Source organism: Callospermophilus lateralis, chromosome 19, assembly GCF_048772815.1.
Source record: "Callospermophilus lateralis isolate mCalLat2 chromosome 19, mCalLat2.hap1, whole genome shotgun sequence".
NCBI classification, from domain to species: Eukaryota; Metazoa; Chordata; class Mammalia; order Rodentia; family Sciuridae; genus Callospermophilus; species Callospermophilus lateralis.
In genome coordinates this window covers 9,454,889-9,472,395 of record NC_135323.1, presented here as the reverse complement: position 1 = coordinate 9,472,395, position 17,507 = coordinate 9,454,889, and the positions used below count along the sequence as shown (strand labels likewise).

Below are 17,507 nucleotides of genomic sequence, written 5' to 3'. Positions count from 1 at the left end.
GGTGTGTGTCCCACAAAAGTAAGTTCTCAAGGCAGCTCCTCTGCAGTGGACCAGAACACTGGGGTCCTCGGAAAGACTGCTGTCCTGTGAGCCCCACCATGGAGGGTGCCCGGGATGCCCCTCTGAGCACAGAAATGGGTCTTGTGAGTCTGGGATGCTTATGTGGACAGGCGTATCCCGTCCCGTGGTTCACGGCTGGGCCTGGTTCAGGGTCTGCTGTGCAGGCGTCCAGATCTGGATGAGGCGAGGGCAGCCAACCTCACCCCGTTCCTGGAGCACCTGCGAGGCCAGATATGAGCCAGGTGCAGCAGCGGACAGACGTGGCTCCCAACCCTGACCTCCCGGCCATGCCGTGGAGAGCCAAGGGCAGCTGGCATCCTGGGGGCCTTCCAGAGGGATCTGCTGGTGAGAGTGCGGGTGTGCCCTTTAACCAGGGCAGAGGTGGGCCAGAAGGGCGGCCGTGGCTCATGGCTGCTGTGCTCCCACAGCAGGACGAAGCCAGCACAGCCCCTCCCTCCAGAGACCCAGCAGGGGCTGCTGCCCTAAGTAGGCTTCAAGACAGGCAGGTCAAGGGGTCTCTGAGTCGCTGACGGGGGACGATGGTGGACCAAGAAGGCTTCTCTGTGTCCAGATTCCTTCCCCAAGGGACAAGGAGTGAGTGGGGCAGAGGACAGGAGTGGCCAGCCTGGGCATGGCTCAGGGCAGGGACAGGTGAGCTGGGGACAGGTACAGGGGCGCAGGGCGGGGGCGGCCCCACCTGCACTAGGAAGCAGGCTCGCTGGAGCCCGGGGGCAGAGGAGGGGCGGGGACCACGGCTGGACAGAGCCCGAGGCCCGGGGACTCCTGGGCAGTCCCGGGGGAAGCCTCTGCTCTGTCCCCTCCAGTGCCGGGGGTCCCACACCAGGAGGGGGCGTTTCCTGCTCCTCCGTCTGGTTCAGGGAGACGGGGACTTGAGTGCGAGGAGCTGAGGTGGGACGGGGGTCACTGCTCAGGGGAGACCAGAAGCTGGGCTTGGAGGTCGGGGGACGGAAGCGCGGGGACCAAGACCCTGGGCCTGACTGAAGCACCTCCACAGCCCTCCCCAGGGGCAGGTTCTGGTACCGCTGTTCAGTCACGGTGACAGGGCCCTCTGCCTGGACAGGCACAGAGTGCCGGACACTCTGCCTCCTCGAGCTGCCCGAGGCCTGGCTAATATTCCGGGGGGACAGCTGGCCATCCAGGTATCTGGTAATTGATGCCAGGTGTGGTGCAGCCACGCACCCCGGACCCCATGAGGACAAAGGACACAGTGATGACAAGTGCCAGGGAGGACCTAGGACAGGCAGGCAGGGCAGGTGGACGGGTGGCATCCATGTCGGGACACCTGGTGCCAAGGTGAGCTGAGCAGATTCTCGCTTCCTTCCTGGGGGAGGCGCGTCTCGCTGAGCTCTCGTTTCTCAGGCCCACCACACCTGCTGGGGGAGGGGAGCCTCCTGGCGGAGGCCATGTCCAGGCTGGGACACTGCAGTCCGAGCCCTCTGCAATGCCACCACTCCAGCAAGCCGGGCTTCTGGTTAGGTCTGCAGTGCTGTGTGGCCTCGGGCACATGCCTCGGACTCTGGGCCTTGGTTTCCTCTGGTGTTGCTGTTGTCACAGCTGCTTGGAGCCTGGATGTCCCTTTGATAGATGATGAAGGGGAGGCTTTGGCCCTGCAGCTCGTCTCTCAGGACTGACTGGTCCTGCCATTCCAGGCGTGCACATGCCACGAGAGTTGGAGCACGGGGTAGGCCTCGGGTTGAGCCGTGGCGCGTCCTTAGGCGCTCAGCAGACAGTGGCAGGTGAGTGCCAATTTCGCACTCGGGGCTCCACACGGACACCGCGCACCAAGGGCCCTGCCTCTGGGCTCACGTCCTGGGGGAAATGGACAGCTGCCCTCCCAGCCAGCAGGACGAGGGACAGAGAGGCCAGGAGGTGGCTGGGCTGTCGGGCACTGCCCCGCGCAGGGTGGCTGCTCTCACTGGATGTCCCAGGGTGGGGTCGGGTGGGGTGGGGTGGGGGTTCTGATGCTCCCCTGGGGATTCTAGCCTGGAGAAGGGCCTGGGGTCTGCTCTGGGGCTCTCTGTGCCACTCTCTGGGCTGGGTTTATGGCAGGTGGTGACGGGACTGTTTGTTCTGTTGGAAATCACTTCTGTCCTCCCCGGGGAGTTGACCAGGAGGGGGAGGACTTTAGCTGGGTTGTGACTGGAGAGTGGCATGACCCCATTAAAGGTCACATGGGCTCTGAGGGGACGGGACCCACGGGACCTGATGGTGTCCTGTGGAGTAGGGAGGAAACAGGAAGCGGGAGGGAAGGGGCCGCTGTGGTCCTAACTGAGCGCAGGGGGAGCCGGGGTGTGGGCTGCTCCCTAGAAAGGGAGGAGTCGGCTGATGGGCCTCGGGGCTCGGCGAGCTGTGAGATGGGTTGCTGGTCAGGCAGCTGGACGCGCGACTGAGGCTGACAGGCTGGGGTCGCTGGGCTGTGCCATTGCTACAGCAGTCACCGTCACCTCCTGCAGCGGGTGTGTCCAGCACAGGCTGGGGCCAGTGTAAGATCACAGGTTTGCAGACTTACAACCCCCAGCAAAATCCGCTCTGAAAACGGTGCTGTCGAAATGTGGCCCCGAGGGTTGAGTAAAATAGTCTTCATGACCCAGGGAGTTCTACACGATACCTGTGGCTCACATGACATGGCTGGGGACAGCAGTGGTAAAGATGGCACAGAGGTCACCCAGGATGGGTGTGGGACAAGAGCAGAGGCCTGCAGCACCACCCTTGTGGCCCCAGGAACTGTGTCCCCTTGTGGACACAGGGACTGCAGAGGTCGGCGGGGGGCAGCTGAGAAAGTAGCAAGCCCAGAGCGCTGCCCTTGAAGCGGGTTTGGGGACACTTCCTCTGTGCTATGTGACAGCCCGGGTGTGTGGTGAGGGCCGGGATCTCTCCAGGCATGAGTGCATGGGTTCCGGATGCCTGGGGAGCCACGGTGGCTGCAGCCCGTGAACTGATGCTGGGGAAGTAGCGGTTGCAAGGACGTGGCGTGAGGCGTTGAGGTGGGGGCAGCTGCCATGGGAGCACTGGCCTCAGCTGCTGGGGACGGAGGAGCGAATGGAAAACCGATTCCAGGAGGGCAGAGTTGCAGGTGAGAGGCCGAGCAGTGGCTGGGGCATGGTGGGAGGCAGCTGTCACCACCCTGGGGGCTGCAGGCAAAAGACAGGAGGACTGTTTGCCTGTCATGGGAGGGGCCCCTGCTGATGGCTCTGGGCAGATCCTCCCGGGATGCCCCTCCTCCCTACTCGCCTTGGGGACTGTACCCAACATAGGGACTTTGGAGGTCACATTCCTGCTGCAGCTTGTGGCTTTCAGGAGGAAGGTGGTGTGAAACAGGGAAATGGAGAAAAAGGGGTTGACAGAGGGAGAAAGGAAGGTTGACAGGGAGGAGAGAAAGAAGGGAACTCTGTGCCCAGCAGAGCGCCATCCCGGGAAGTGGCTGGGAGCAGAGTCCCTGAGCAGTTGAGGACAGTTTGCTCAATACCAGGCTGGAACTCAAGGATGAGGGGGCCTGGGATCAGCTGGGGTGTGGCCAAGGTGACCCAGGCTGTGCAGAACAGAGCCATCCCTCGGTGCTCATCCACCTGGGACTGGGTGGCTCAGTTAGCACTTGGACAAGCACCCACGGTGCTGGGCTATGGAAAGCTCTGGAAGTAAGCGGGGAGCTACAGGGCCTGGCATGGGACTCACACCACCCACCCTCTGGACTCCACCTTTGCCCACCACCTCCAGTGTTCCTGGGCTCAGGGCTGCCTACGGGGACACCCTTGTGGCCCCAGGTGAGGACCCTCCATCCCCTCATCCCCTTGGGCAGCTCTTAACCTGAGAGCCTTCCCTGGCTGTGACAGGTATGAACTTTGAAGCCCAGGTATTTAGGGAGGGGCACAGGGCATGGCTTTCTCTTCCTCCTGGTCTTGGATTAAAGGCCACTTTGCCCAAGAGGACTCCAAGGTCTAGCTCCTTGGCTCTTGGCCACTAGTGGCTAGAGACCAGGGGCTCCACCAAGCAGGCTGCAGTGCACGGGCCACCCCAGCAGCACTGCCCAGGCCAGCAGTGCAGGGGTTGAGGCCTGGTCTGCGAGAGCCCTCTGTCCCCCTATTCTTTCTCCAATTGCTGTTTATCCTTTGGTATTAACTTGCTGCTGGACTCAAAAAAAAAAAAAAAAAAAACAAAAACAAAACCAACTTTGTCCCTCTGCCTCACCGTGAATGTACATCTAACACAGGCCCTTTGGTCTTGATCCCTGCCCAGTGCCTGGTATACAGTAGGTGCCTCGTATTTACGATTGCTCCTGTCCACTCAGATGAGGAGGGTTTTGTTGTCTTGGTGTGGAATATTGATCCTTCAGCTCCACCCAATGACATGGTAACTCTGGGATTTTATTCCACTTAATTCAAGCAAAATTGGGATGAGTTGACAGATTGGTTGTCCAGGCTGTCACATGGACTGGCGAGGGAGCTTTCTCGCCATGTTTGTTACCACTCCACCTCAACCTTGGGGGCTGATAAAGAGTTGAGACCTCAGAGTGAGCATGTGACTTACAAAATGTCGCCGTTTTTATTTTGTCACTGTAAAGAGGTTTAATCAACCAGATTGTAACAAAATTACCACAGCTTATTCCAAAAGAAAATTTTAATACAAGAGATTTTAGAAAATTAAACATTTTTGTTTAAAAATTCTATCGTGTAAACCATAACGTAAGAGGGTAGTAGTAAGGAGCCTGCCTGCTGAGGCCCACTCTGTGCCCTGGTCACCTCTGCCTAGGCTGGGGGGGCCCAGGGTATCTGCTCAAGACTCCTCTGTCAGTGCCAGGTGAGGCCCACCCACCATGCCCAGGCTGCGGTGGTCATGCCATCTCTTCTAGGTGACTGAGATGACGAAAGGCCAGTTAGTTCCTCTACCACCCTCGGAATCCCCGCTCGCCAGGCAGAGAACCCAGGGGTGGGCTGCATGGGTCAGCTAGTGGCTTCCAAGCAGGGTGGGACACAGGCAGTGGAGAGAAGCAGAGCCCTGGGCCCACTTTGAGAGAAGGTGGATTTCTCTCCTAATACAACCTTCAGGTCCAGGGAGGCCCCTTGAACTTGTAATAATTTAGGGACAGAATTTAGACCCCCAAAATTGAGACGTGGCTGTCGCGAGACACACGGGGGAACCGGAGCCCTTCAGGGACTGGGGCGAGCTGTGGGGTCTGGTCTGCTTGGAGCCAGGAGCCTGAGGGTGCACCTCGTTCCTATGATCCAGTAGCCGAGGCTTTGTTACAGAAACATAATCAAGAGACTGTTACAGAAACATTAAAATGAACTTTTTGGCACAGAAATGTTAGATAAAATATACAGTGCTACCTTTGTGCAGGATTAGCTGATCGGAATAGCAAATATTTAACATTAGCTTTATGATGTAATGCACAATATTTTGAAACGTTCATTACAAAAGACCTTGTTTGTAAGTGGGTGCCAGGTCATGGTCTCCCATCCGGGGAGAAGGGCCCGGCCTTGTCCAGGGTGAAGTGCTGAGCTGTCAGGAGGGACAGTTATTGCCTTTGGGGTTGAGACACAAGCGTGAGGCTCTCCTGGGACGCCCCCCAGCCAGGCTGCCGCGTGGGGCAGGGCTGCCAGTGGCCAGGTCTTTCTCGGGCAGGGTCTGGCCCATCAGTCACACACCAAGGCCAGAAGGTGCTGCTGGCGGGGGGGGGGGGGGGGGGGTTCCAGAGGCTGACAGTGGTGGGGAGGGTGTTTAGGGGGGACCCCAGAGAACAGGGCCTGGCCTTCATGGGACAGGTCAGCTGGTGTCTCTAGACTGCAGACAGGTGGAGCAGGAACCTGGCCTGCAATGCTGTGACCCCATCCTCAGAGTGACAAATTGTCCCATGCAGAACAGAGAAAGCAAGGGCCCCAGATCTAGGCATCAGGAAACGTAGCCCACAGCTGCTGTGCAGGACCCACCGGGAGGACGGTGGTCATCCTTCCTATGTGTATGTCCGACTGGCACCAGGTAGGCCTCTTATCAACCGGATAGATAGAACGGTGGCAGGTGGGGTGTTGTGCCTTTAAAAAAAAAAAACAGGCGACGAAAGCTCAGTTCAGTGGGGATCACATGTGGGTTGGACACCTGTGAGGGGATGACTGGCCATTCCAGGGCTTCCAAGATCAGAAGAGGGGGGCAGACCGCAAACCATGGGACTCCTGTAGCCTCTGGGCACATCCTCTTACAATTCACGTCGTGGAGAGCTGGACCCACTTTCCATGAATAATTAAAGGGCAAGCAGACAGTTGACTGTAGCTCTCGGGCGATTTTTTTGAACTTCATGTGCAGAATGTTGAAGGAGGTTCCTGGTGGGGTGGCTGGGGAGAGCGAGGCCAGTGCACCCCTTGCCTGCTGATCAGGTGTCTGAGGGTCCACCCTATGGAACACAGCAGGACAAAGAAGCCATCTCAGTGTAGACCCCCTGGTCAGGGGGGATGGTGGACAGTCCTGCAGCTAGCCCCTGCCCTCGAGGGCTCTGTTCACAGGGGCCAGGGCTGCTCTGCTCAGTGAGGCTGCGTACGCCAGCAATTCTGGCACCTGCAAGCTGACGGCAGGGCCCCATGAAGCCCTCGGCTGCCTCTTGGTCGGCTGGGCATGTTGATGGCTTCCCTGCCACAGGAATCTTCTGTGATGCTTCCTTAGGAAGTGCTCTGTGCTCACCCCGGGGGCTCATTGAGATTTCAGCCAATGAACTGAGAGGGTTCAAGCACAAGCGCACGGTGGCCTTGCATGATCCCTCCCTCGCCTGTCATCCATGCAGGCCACGATGGCCCAGTGCACACAGGGCCACACACTCTAGCCCAGCCCTTGCGGAGGACCGAGGGGGCTGCTGCGCTGGTCATCCTGCTCCCTGTGACAGGAGGGACAAGGGTTCCATTCCCACCGAAAGGGGACAGGGCGCATCACAAACTGTCTTTGGGGAACAATCATGATCTGTTCAGGTGCCGTTTACAGAGGGATCTGGGTCTGATAAACCTGCACTGGTCCCCCAAGCCAGGTCCATGACCTGAGGCCAGCAGTGCCTGGCCAGGCCTGGGTTGGAGGTTCGGAGCCCACACCCAGCCCGACGAGCTGCATGGTGGCCTCAGGGTTCCTAGGTGGTGCTGCTTCCTGCAGCCAAGCACCCAAGTTCAATGTCACCGGTGGCTCCATCACAGTCTGCGGGAATGTCTGCCCACAGGAGTGATACCACGGGGTGGCCAGTGACCACTGATGGAGGGTAACAGAGCTGTCTGTCTGTCCAGAGGGTACAGCCAGGTGGTCAGGTTCAAAAGAGGCCAATTCCCTCATGGGAAAGAGGCTCGGGTGGTTTCTGAGGGGACTGCCTATGGAGCCTGGGCACCCCAGCCTGAGCAAGGAATAGGTGGCTTTGCTGCCCTTGACATGCAGTGGCCACGTGTGCCAGTCTGTCCAACGAGGAACCGCCGCACTCTCAGGACAGGGGCCTGGCAGCTCTGAGACTGACCAGTTTAATCAGGGTGGCATGTGGCCGGCAGGGAAGGTGTGCTCTCTGGGTTGACCAGGTGGACGTGGTCATCACTCCAAAGCGTCAGGCCAGCTGCTGTGGCCAAGTCAGGGACAGAGTGGCTGGGATCTGGATTCTGCTGAGGTCAGAGGTCACCACTCTGGGGCTCCACGTTGCGCGTCTCCCTGGGATGACCACGGGACAGCTTGGGGAAGCGGGAAGCCGCTTTGGGCCGGCTGTTCTTGTTCAGGGGCTCTCCGGGAGGGGTGATGTCACTGTAAGACAGGAGGAGAATCGAACGGTTAGGGGCTCACAGGCATGGGGGGGGCAGCTCCTACTCAGCTGAGTGGGGAAATGGGACGTTGAGTGCTATGTCACTGAGGATCCACCCAAGCCAGCTGTGTTTCTGAGCTGGCTCATGAGGCCACGTTCTGGACCCCATTTTAGGGTCATGAAGTAATGCAACCACCTTGATGTCCCAGCAAGGGCCCATTTCACAGCCAAAGAGGAGAAACTTCTCTGGAAAACACACATTTAAGGTCATAAAAGATACACAGCAAGAGACAGGTCCCACAGGAGGGGACACTGATGTCACCAAACGCCTACCCAAAAGGATGGCCTGCAGATAGGAACCTGCCGCCTTTGCTACCCCCAAGGGTAGTTACGACTGGGCACTGGAAGGATGCACTCACGCAGTCTGGTGGGTGTGGCAGCTCCTGCTGAGCCCAGCTGCAGGATTGTCCTTCTCTTTGCCATCAGGGCTCTTTAGTTTTGTGAGAAAGGGAGACTCACACCGTGGGGGGAGACGAGGCTGATCAGGGGTGACCTCTCCCACGAGCTGACACCTGAGCTAGGGTGTGAACTCGAGATGAGGGTGGACTTAGCTACACGGTCTGCTGGTGGAGAGAGGGTCTGTGAGGTGGGGGTGGTCCTGGCAGCAGAGCTGTGGTGTGCACAGGTCATGTGACCTAAAGACGGTATCAGAGGAAATTCTTAGAACAGGGCACAGAGTGAAGATGGAGACAGGGTCTGGGAACCACTGATGTGTTTTAATCCCTGCTCCAGGGGGTGACGCTGGACTCGGTGATGCCCAGAGTGGCTTCAAGGTCAGGTTGACTGTGGCTCTGAAAGCCCAACAGGCCCATCCCCTGTTCCTCACCTCGAATCCACAACCCCAGCCTCCCGCGCTGCCCTCCAGGCCCGCTACAGTGCCACTGGCTCCTGGGAGTGCCGAGCGCCAGGCCTGTCTGACTCAGGCCGCCTCCTGTGTGGTCCCTCAGCAGCCCAGAGCTGATCCTCAGGAGAGCTCTGGGGGTGGCTGAGTTTCCACAGGGTCCTGCACCCTCAAGATCAGATCCCAACAGTCCCCTTTCAATACGGCTGGCGATTCTGAGTGTCCTCCACAGGTTTCCTCCCAGAAAGTGGGACGCCTTCTACTTGAAGGGTCTGCTCATCAGACACCAAGACAGCTCCTCCCACAGGGGAGAAGATATGGCAGGAGACCGCCCCGCCCCCTCCTTATCTTGGCTCTTCAGCTGCTCTGCACTTTTTGAAACAGACCCCTTCATTATTTTCAGGAATAGGTAGCACAGAAAGTGGTGCAAAGTCCGCCCCACCCTGTCCTCCAGGCAGCCAGGGCTATCATCTGAAAAAAATTTTCAAAGAATCTTTCTACTGCACCCAGGAGCATACATGATAGAGCGGATGTAGAGGATACTTTTGTTTGTTCTTTCTAAAGAAAGGGGAGTATTCGCTGCTGCGGCCACTTCTCCCTCCTGTGATGCAAGCATGGAGAGCTGTCACTTCAGAGATTGGCCGTGTCATTCTGGTGCCAGGGTTGGCAAACTTTAAAGGGCCAGAGTAAGTGTTGTAGGCTTGGGGACCACCTGGTCTCTGTTGGAGCACTGTGTGTGAGCGGGAGTGGCTGCAGCCCAGTAGCGGGGGGAAGGCAGGACCTGGCCAGCTATCTAACCCCTGGGCATTAAGCACAGCTGTATGACCACACGGTACCAAAGAGGCGAGGCGGCACCCTGCTCCTCACCCCCAGGTCTCGGGCTAAATGCTGGACAGACCTTGCTTGGCGACTCCTTCAGCCCGAGCAGCATCCGGAACACTAGCACGCCAGATGCTAGATCCACCTTAATTGAGTTCTCTAGAGCTGGGTGCAGCCCTCAGGGTGGTGCAAGGGAGGCATTGGGCTGGGCGTCCCCCTCGAGGCCCTGTCTCCACCCCTCACCACCATGCTGACTTGAGTAAGCAGCAGACCTCCGAGCTCTTCCCTCTGCTGTACGTCCAAGACCTGCCCAGCTGACCTCGCAGCTGTGGGCCCAGTCTCTGCCCACCACCCCTCTCTTGCCCCACACTTTTCCTGGTCCCCTTCACAGTTGCCAACCCAACCTGTGCCTGGGGTAGAGTTGGGATCGCCTAGTTTTCCGCCACCCTGGAGCTGGGCCCTGCCTGTCGAGTGCTGTGTAGTCTCCCCAAGCCCCTGGCATGGCAGGTGCTGCAGGACCAGCACCCAGGGCCCAGGAAGACGGGTCCAGGTTCTGCTGGAGCCCCTCTGACTATCTTGGGTTCCTGCTGAGTTGGGACCAGAGGATGTGCCTGGTGTGGCTTGGAGAGGGGATACTGGCTGGTGAGTGTGCGAGGCTTAAGGGAGGGCCACCAACGGTGCCACATAGAGGGCCTCATGGCACCAATTCTAGAAGAAATGCAAACTACAGTGGACTGTCCTCTGAGATGATGGCCTTAGAAAGTGTGGGACCACCACTGAGGACTGGATGGCAGCAGGCAGGGGAGCTGGCAGGATCTGTTTTCCCATGCTGCTGAGTACAAGTCACCCAGAGCCTTCAACCACAGTTGGAGGTCACGGGTCCAAAACGGGCCTCGCAGTGCTGAAATCAGGGTGACAGAGGGCATGCAGGGCCCAGACGCATCCAGAAGGCACAGGTGTCCTGGGCAGCCCCCTCCCTGTGTGGCACGGTGAGGTCTAGGCCTGGTGCCACCCCCCTGTGGGAGAGCGTTTAACCCTCCCGGGGTCGCCTGCTGGGATTGAAGGATATCAACCCCGTCTGAGGCCAAGAGGCCGAGTGTGGGGGGACCTGGCCCAACCCTTCAGTGTCCCACCTGTGACCTGCTGAGGGCGCCTCCTCACAGGACTGGGCCTCTGGAGCCACAAGTTACTGCTTAATTACTTACTGGATGTGGGTTGAAGAGTGAGCCCCTCCCCCACACTGCCATGTCAGGGGTCTAAGGCACCAGGCTGTGGCTGCTCTCTTCCTGCCACGATTGCCTGTTGTAAACTGAAAAGATGCCAATTGTAAAGATCCCTTTTCTTAGGGGGCAGGAGAGAGTGCTGCTGTCTGGTCACATCGCACCTTGGCCACTCGCCGTCTGTAGGCTACCAGGGCAGGATGTTCCTTTCTCTCCTTCCCAAGAACATGTGACTGGAGGTGCGACACCCAGTCCAGACGCAGTGACCACGCATCCCTGATAAACGTCTGTCGTGTTATCAGCTGGACCCTGCGCTATCTCTAGCTCCCCTTACACCCAGAGGACAGCGGGAGAACTCTGACTTCTCTGGGCCTCCAGTTACTCTAGAAGAGTTACTGGGTCTGGCTATCACACCTCTGGTTCCTTGTTGCCCAAAATGAGTAACGGTGGCCACCCTCTAGAGACTTGTGAGGAACTGAGCTGGAGCACGTACAGCATCCAGCCGGGTGACGGCCTGGGTACGGGCGCAGCACCTGCAGTGAGGCCCGGGCCCTGGGGGGCCTTCCCAGGTCATCCGTCTCAGGGACTCTCTGCCCCACTCAGGGCCATGGAGGGGTGCTGCAGTAGCAAGGCCACACTCTAGCCACCCGCCCCCTGAAATGCCACACCTGAGACTGAAGGTGGGGAAGGGCCTCCATGGTCACTCCCAGGGTCAGATGGGGGCCTTTCTCACCACCATGGCATTTCCCAAGAATTACTGATCAGCTTCATCCTCAGCACAGCCCTGAAAACATGCTGATGGCACCTGGGGGCCCGGCCCAGTTGAAGCCTAGGAGGACACAGGCTTGGCCCCAAGATCCACGCTTGAACTTGGTAGCACCTCCGGTTGCTGCCTCAAAGGAACCTGTCACTCAGCTAGGAGGTGCCCATACTTCTGCTCTCCCAAGAAAGATGCCTTATTTCCTCTCATTCACTGCAAACCCCACGCCTGCTCAGGTGACGGCGCTGCCCCCACCTTGGAGGTAAGGGGAATGCAGTTATCATAGGCGTCTGGCTACTTGGTAGAAAGTCCAGTCTTTTTGCTGCCCGCCCCCCCCCCCACCCCGGGCAATCTTCCCTCCTGCCTGGGCTCAGCCAGGCCTGTCCTGATGTCAGCCTGCTTTTGAGAGTGTGGATGGCGAACCCGGGCGGGTTGTGCTCTCTAGGGCTGCGCCTTTGATACCTTAATGGCTCAAAAGGCAAAATGTGGCCCCAGGAGAGACCTGACGGTGTTTACAGGGTGAGGGGGCGTTCTCAAAGCTGCCTTGCTAGGGTGGCCCTGGCCTGGAGCTTTGCACTCGTGGGCTAGCTGTCCCCAACCCTCTGTGTACCAGCCACCCCCTCATGGATTCCAGCATGGTGGGATAGCATCCCCCAAAGCCTCACCACTGGTGAGGATGTGACTGGTCCCAAGCCTGCAGTGCAGCTTTCCCTAGTCGTCACTGGCCCCTGGCCAAGGTGCAGAAAGCCTTCGAGGCTGGAAAGGCCTGGACCTCACTCACGTTGCTGCCTGCAGCACCTTCTCTTGTGGCTTCCGAGGCCCTGTTTGTGCACCGTCTTCTGCCAGCTTCTCCTGTGCTCAGTCCTAGATCCCTCACCAGGCCTGTGGCATGACGGGGCCCCTGTTCATGGGCCCAGCCTGCACCTCTGTGCTGAACTCCAGGCTCCAAGGCCACTCAACAGCTCTGGGGGGGCTGACGGGCATCTCTCAGTGCAGTGCCTCAAGGCCACCTCTCACACCCCCCCCTGCAGTAAACAGCAGCTCTGTTCCTCATGCCAACACTGGGGACATGTCCCAGACTCCTCACATGCCCACTGAGCAGATCTTGTTGGGTCTGCCTTCAGAGTGCAGCGGGTCATGGCCCAGCCCTCCCAGGCTGGCCAAACGCCATCCTATGACCGTTTCCTTCTCCTCCTCTGGGGCTGGCAGGGTGCCCCCTTGACCACAGATTGCATAGGACGTGAGTGTCCTCGCCAGCCTGGCTTCTGTTGTCTCAGGCAGGCTGGGCACTGTCAGGGCCTTGGCATAGGTGCGCCTCTGCCTGCCCCAGTCCCCCGGGTCTTCTCCAGCCCCCACTTTTTCTCCATAGCAATCGCTACCTGACACCCAGGTCCTCCTGGCCACTTCCTGCTCTTGAACTCGCAGTATCTGAGATGGGGTGACGCACCCAGCAGGTGCCTTCCTGGTAAGCACCACAGGGTGGTCAGTGGGCTTCAGGCTGCCTCCCTGCTCATTCCCAGAGAACCAAATGAGCATGGTCTTAGCTTTTAGACTGATTTTCATGTATTTTTGAAAGCTAATCCTAATCACTTATATGTAAAACTTCCTTTGATAAATGTACTTGCATGAAGGTAGTTACTTAAATGTCTCTAATTTTATCATGTTTTGTTAATTTTCCAATCAAAACAATAGTTTTAATCACAGCGGTTCTAGATGAATCAGGAAACACACTTCTCCCTAGTAATTGTTTATAATTATCCATCAGTCAACCCAGAACTCCCCCCATTATCCTTCCTGGGTTGAACAATCCCCCTCTGGTGTCCTGTTTCAGGTTAGCTGTATCCAGCTGGGTTATCTCTGCCATTTTGCAAAAATGGACAGGTCACCCTACTCTCTGCACCTTAGCCACAGACTGAGGACTCGAATCCAGAAGTGCCTCATACTTTCTGGTCTTTGTGCACTGAGGTTGGTGGGGTCGTGGCACCGGGCTCTTTATCCCCACTCCGCCCTGTGGTGCCAGAGTAACACACACCAAAGTGTCAGGGCCCTCGGATTAGCCAAGACTGAGTTCAAGGACAGAGTAGAAGTTGCAGTGACACAGAAGGGGCCTCGTGTGGGCAGCTACTAGAAGCTGGAGAAGGCTCCAGAAGGAACTAGCCCTGCTTCAGCCTCTAAACTTGACCCAACGACAATAGAGAATTAGACAGAAAAAAACATCAGAAGAGCCGTGATCCCAAGAAGTGGGACAGACCGCCAGTGCTCCTCTTCCTCCCTGTCCTCTCTCCACTGGCCCCACAAGGGCTCATTTGTGGGAAGTATGTGAACCTTGACCCAGTTGTCAAGCTAAAGTTAACTCAAGTGAGTCACAGAGCTGGGTGTAAAGTTAAAATATTCAGGAGAAAGTCTGTGCCCTGGGTTTAGGCAGTTTTGTTTTTTTGACATGACACCCAAAGCAAAATCCAGGCTGAAAGACCGTACCTGACAAAGGACTTGAACTTCCCAAACAACTGTGTGAGATGGGCAGAAGGCACAGACAGACAACCCGAGAGGCAGGCGGCGCCACGCAGGCTCACAGGTGCTGCCCGAGGAGACTAGTGCCGCCTCCTGCATGTCTACGAAGAAACACCAAGGATGCAGAGCAACGGTGTCCCACTGCTCGGGGGGCACAACGTCATTGTCACTCTGGCCCACAGAGCTTGCCAGTCGCCGTTTACCCAGTGACCCAACACCCCACTCTCTAGGAAAATGAAAACTCTAGCAACCTCTACTAGCAACATCACGTCTTGTGAATGGAAAAGCTGCGCTGTGGACTCCACGCCTGACCCGCCCTGCAGCCTGGGGGACTCCCAAGGGAACCATGCCGAGGGCAGGAGGCTGTATACTATCCGTGGATGCGCCATTCTTGGAAAGACAGAGCCCAAGGATGCAGGAGGGCGAGGATGTGGCTGGAGAGGTCCAGCAGAGGCAGCTGCCCACACCTCTGCATGGGCATTGAGAAGAGCTGGACAGACAACTGAAGGTGGGTTCCTGCAAGTCAGCCTGAGTGTGTTTAGAGTAGAGGCGAGCAGCCCTCTGACCAGCCCTGTTCCAGAGGCTGGGCCCCTGGGCTCTGCTCATGGCTCTTCCCTCCACGGGCAATGCCACTGCCATGTCACATGCCCATAGGCACCCTCCTGCAGCTGCCTAGGACAAACCACTGGTCCGTGGTGACCCCATCACTCCCTCACCCACCTGTCATTTGTTGCCATGTGACTCTGAGGTGCCCTCCCCCGGTCTCTGAATGGGCTGCCCCTGATCTCTGCTCAGAGGCAACTGGGAGTTGGTAGCCAGGATGAAGGCCCACTGGCTGTCCACTCTTCCCAGTCGAGGCTGGCCAGGAGCAGCACAGGCACCATGCTACTGTCACATAGCGTCAACATGCCAGTAGCTGACTGATCACCCAAGAAGGCAAGTACTCTGTTATTGCCCTAGATGTCACTTATCGCATGTGAAATGGCGTTACCCATGGAGAAGAAAGCCACTGTACTTTGCTGGGACAAGAAGTCAGTCTGTGGAGGGCAGCCAGCCTGCTGTGCGGGTGGCCACGTCTCTCACTTGCTTCCCTTTCTTCAGACGACTTTCAGCTGCTCTCGTGTAAGACGCGGGGCAGGGTGGGCCGTGGGGCCATCGCCCTGCAACTCGGCCTTTGGGGGTAAAGTGACTGCAGTGAACACGGCTTCCCCTTGGAAGACACCTGCTAGGTGACACTTTTCAGGATTCTCTCCACAAAACTGTAAGGTCTTTGCCACAAGCTCCCTTTTATAGATGGGATACTGAGGCAGGGGGCCAGGTGTTCAGGCTGATGGGTAACAGGACTGGCATTTGAACCCAGAGCCTGACTCACTCTTGCCTTTTGTGTCATGTGGCTGTTTGAATGATACCAAAAATTAATGACAACCCTGGCTTATCTGTTATGATCAAATCGGACCATCTGCACCCTGACCAGTTACTGAGGAGAAAAAAGGGCCTCTATGAGGGAGGCGGGGAGGCTTGGCAGAGGGATGCCATTGTCCAGACCTCTGAGCCTCTGCCTACCTAATCAGCTTGCTGCTCCCTGGGGACACACGGAGAGATACGTGGTCTCTTGATGTCTCCAGGAGTGTGCCTGCCAGCACCTCTGACCTGTCTCTAAGGAACCCAGAAGACAGAGCTGTGCCACTCCTGCAAATGACAAAAGGAATCGTCCTTACTGCTGCCAGAGCTGACCTAGCCGGAGCTCACCACGGGCCTGCAGTTTAGTGCTCCAACCTTTGCCAGGGCCTGTCTACAGGCACGTCTTACAGATGAGGAAACCGAGGCACAGCCACTGGGAAGAATCTGAGATCAGCACATGGCAGGTCTGAGTCAAGCCTGGTCTACAGCCCTCCCCTCGTCACTCATGCCAAACGCTCACTGTCCCCAGTCATGACAGCAACTTCTCAACCCGTGCCAGTTGAGCCGGTAGGGAATACACCTCACCGCCACAGGCCCACAGTGAACAAAGCCGCGCAGGGCACACAGGACTCCTGCTCCCTCCCAGCAGCCGCTCCCACAGATGGCTAGCAGGGCAGAGTCCTGAGGCCAAACTGCCTTCTTTATGGACCAGGTAGATGGATAAAGGAGGGGCTGCTGGTCACCTGGGTCCTCATCCCCCCAGGCCATAGCCTCTGGAGTCCCTTAACTGGCCCCGGTCCCACCTTCCAGCAGTCATACCCTAGAAGTTGACCCCAAAGAGGGGGTGGTGGACAGGACCATGGACAGCACCAACCAGCAGCCACAACAGGGGGCTTTAGAGCTGATGGTGGCAGGCCACCCCAGAGTGCCTCCCCAGGAGAGGCAGCAGGTCAGGTGAGTGACAGTGCAGAGGGCCACACCTGAGCTTCTGAACTTGGAGACTGTCACTGTTAACATGGTTCAGAGCGCTCTGTTGCACGCTGATGACATGGTGACGAGGCCTTGGCCCCACCTCAACCCCACTGACACTTCCCTCTGTACCCTATCCCCATGTGACACCATGGCTCAGCCACTTCACTTTTCGAGGCTCATTTTTCACAGCTGAGAAAAGAAAAGCACTGTGGAGTCGGGAGGACTTCAAGAGAAGCCTCCTGGCCTCACTCTTCTGGAACGGGGCAGGGCCAGTGACCTCTTCTCCCGTCTCTTGCCTGATGGCAGAGGCCCAGGGGACACAGCTGCTTTTTACCAGATCCAGAGAGTCAGCTTCTGTGGCTAGAGCAGCCCTGGTCCATGGTTCCAAAAGCTGCCCACAGAATAAACCGCCCCCTGTGCAAAGCCAGGGCCAGCAGCCCTGCGGCCTCAGCCAGTGAGCTCTGGCACGGGCCTAGGGGGGGGAAGCCTTGTCCGTCCCCACCTGGGCTTCCCCGAGGCAGCCAGGCCTCAGCTTTGCTGTCCTGGATGCCTTGCTCTCTGCTGGGATTTCCCCCTCCTCCCAGGGATTCCTTTTGAATGACAGCAGCCCCTGAGCCGAGCACTCTCAAGACCTCGGCCATCTACCCATGTGTGCACAGACTCGGGCTGTGTTCTTGCCCAAGGTCACTCTCCTCTTCTTTGGCAGAGTTGGGAACTATGATTGACTCCAAACCTCTGTACTTTCCAGGTCTGCCTTTGGGGCCACAGAGCTGGCATGAATCGGCCAAAGGAAGGGACCGGCTGGAGCAGAGGCCAAACCAGGGCATGCTCGTCCCACTGAAAGTCATTCACACTTATTTCCCAATCGTCCACATGAGATGGTCCGCTCATTCCAGCCATCTTACACAGCACCTGCACTCCCTCCCCACACTGGGCTATGATGAGTACCCCAAGGCACTCCACAGTCCACAGAAGCAATGGGAATCAGTTCCTAAACGTCATTGCTGTTAGCAGAGATTTGCAAGGCCAAAGGTCTCAGCTTGGACATTCCATCCCTGAGCTGAACTTCACTGTGAGAAAACGGCAGTTCACATTTTT

At 57.7% G+C, this 17,507-nt stretch overlaps 1 protein-coding gene across 3 annotated transcripts in view; it reads right to left on the bottom strand.

Annotated features, from left to right (window-relative positions):
• Positions 1-4,677: 4,677 nt before the first annotated feature.
• Positions 4,678-17,507, bottom strand: part of Snx29 (sorting nexin 29) — a 389,526-nt gene continuing 376,696 nt past the window's right edge. For all 3 annotated transcript variants that reach the window (XM_076839902.2, XM_076839903.2, XM_076839904.2), the window contains one exon: positions 4,678-7,827. In XM_076839902.2, coding sequence (XP_076696017.1) covers positions 7,698-7,827 — 130 coding nt within the window. In that variant the 3' untranslated portion in view covers positions 4,678-7,697. The remainder of the gene's footprint in view (positions 7,828-17,507) is intronic.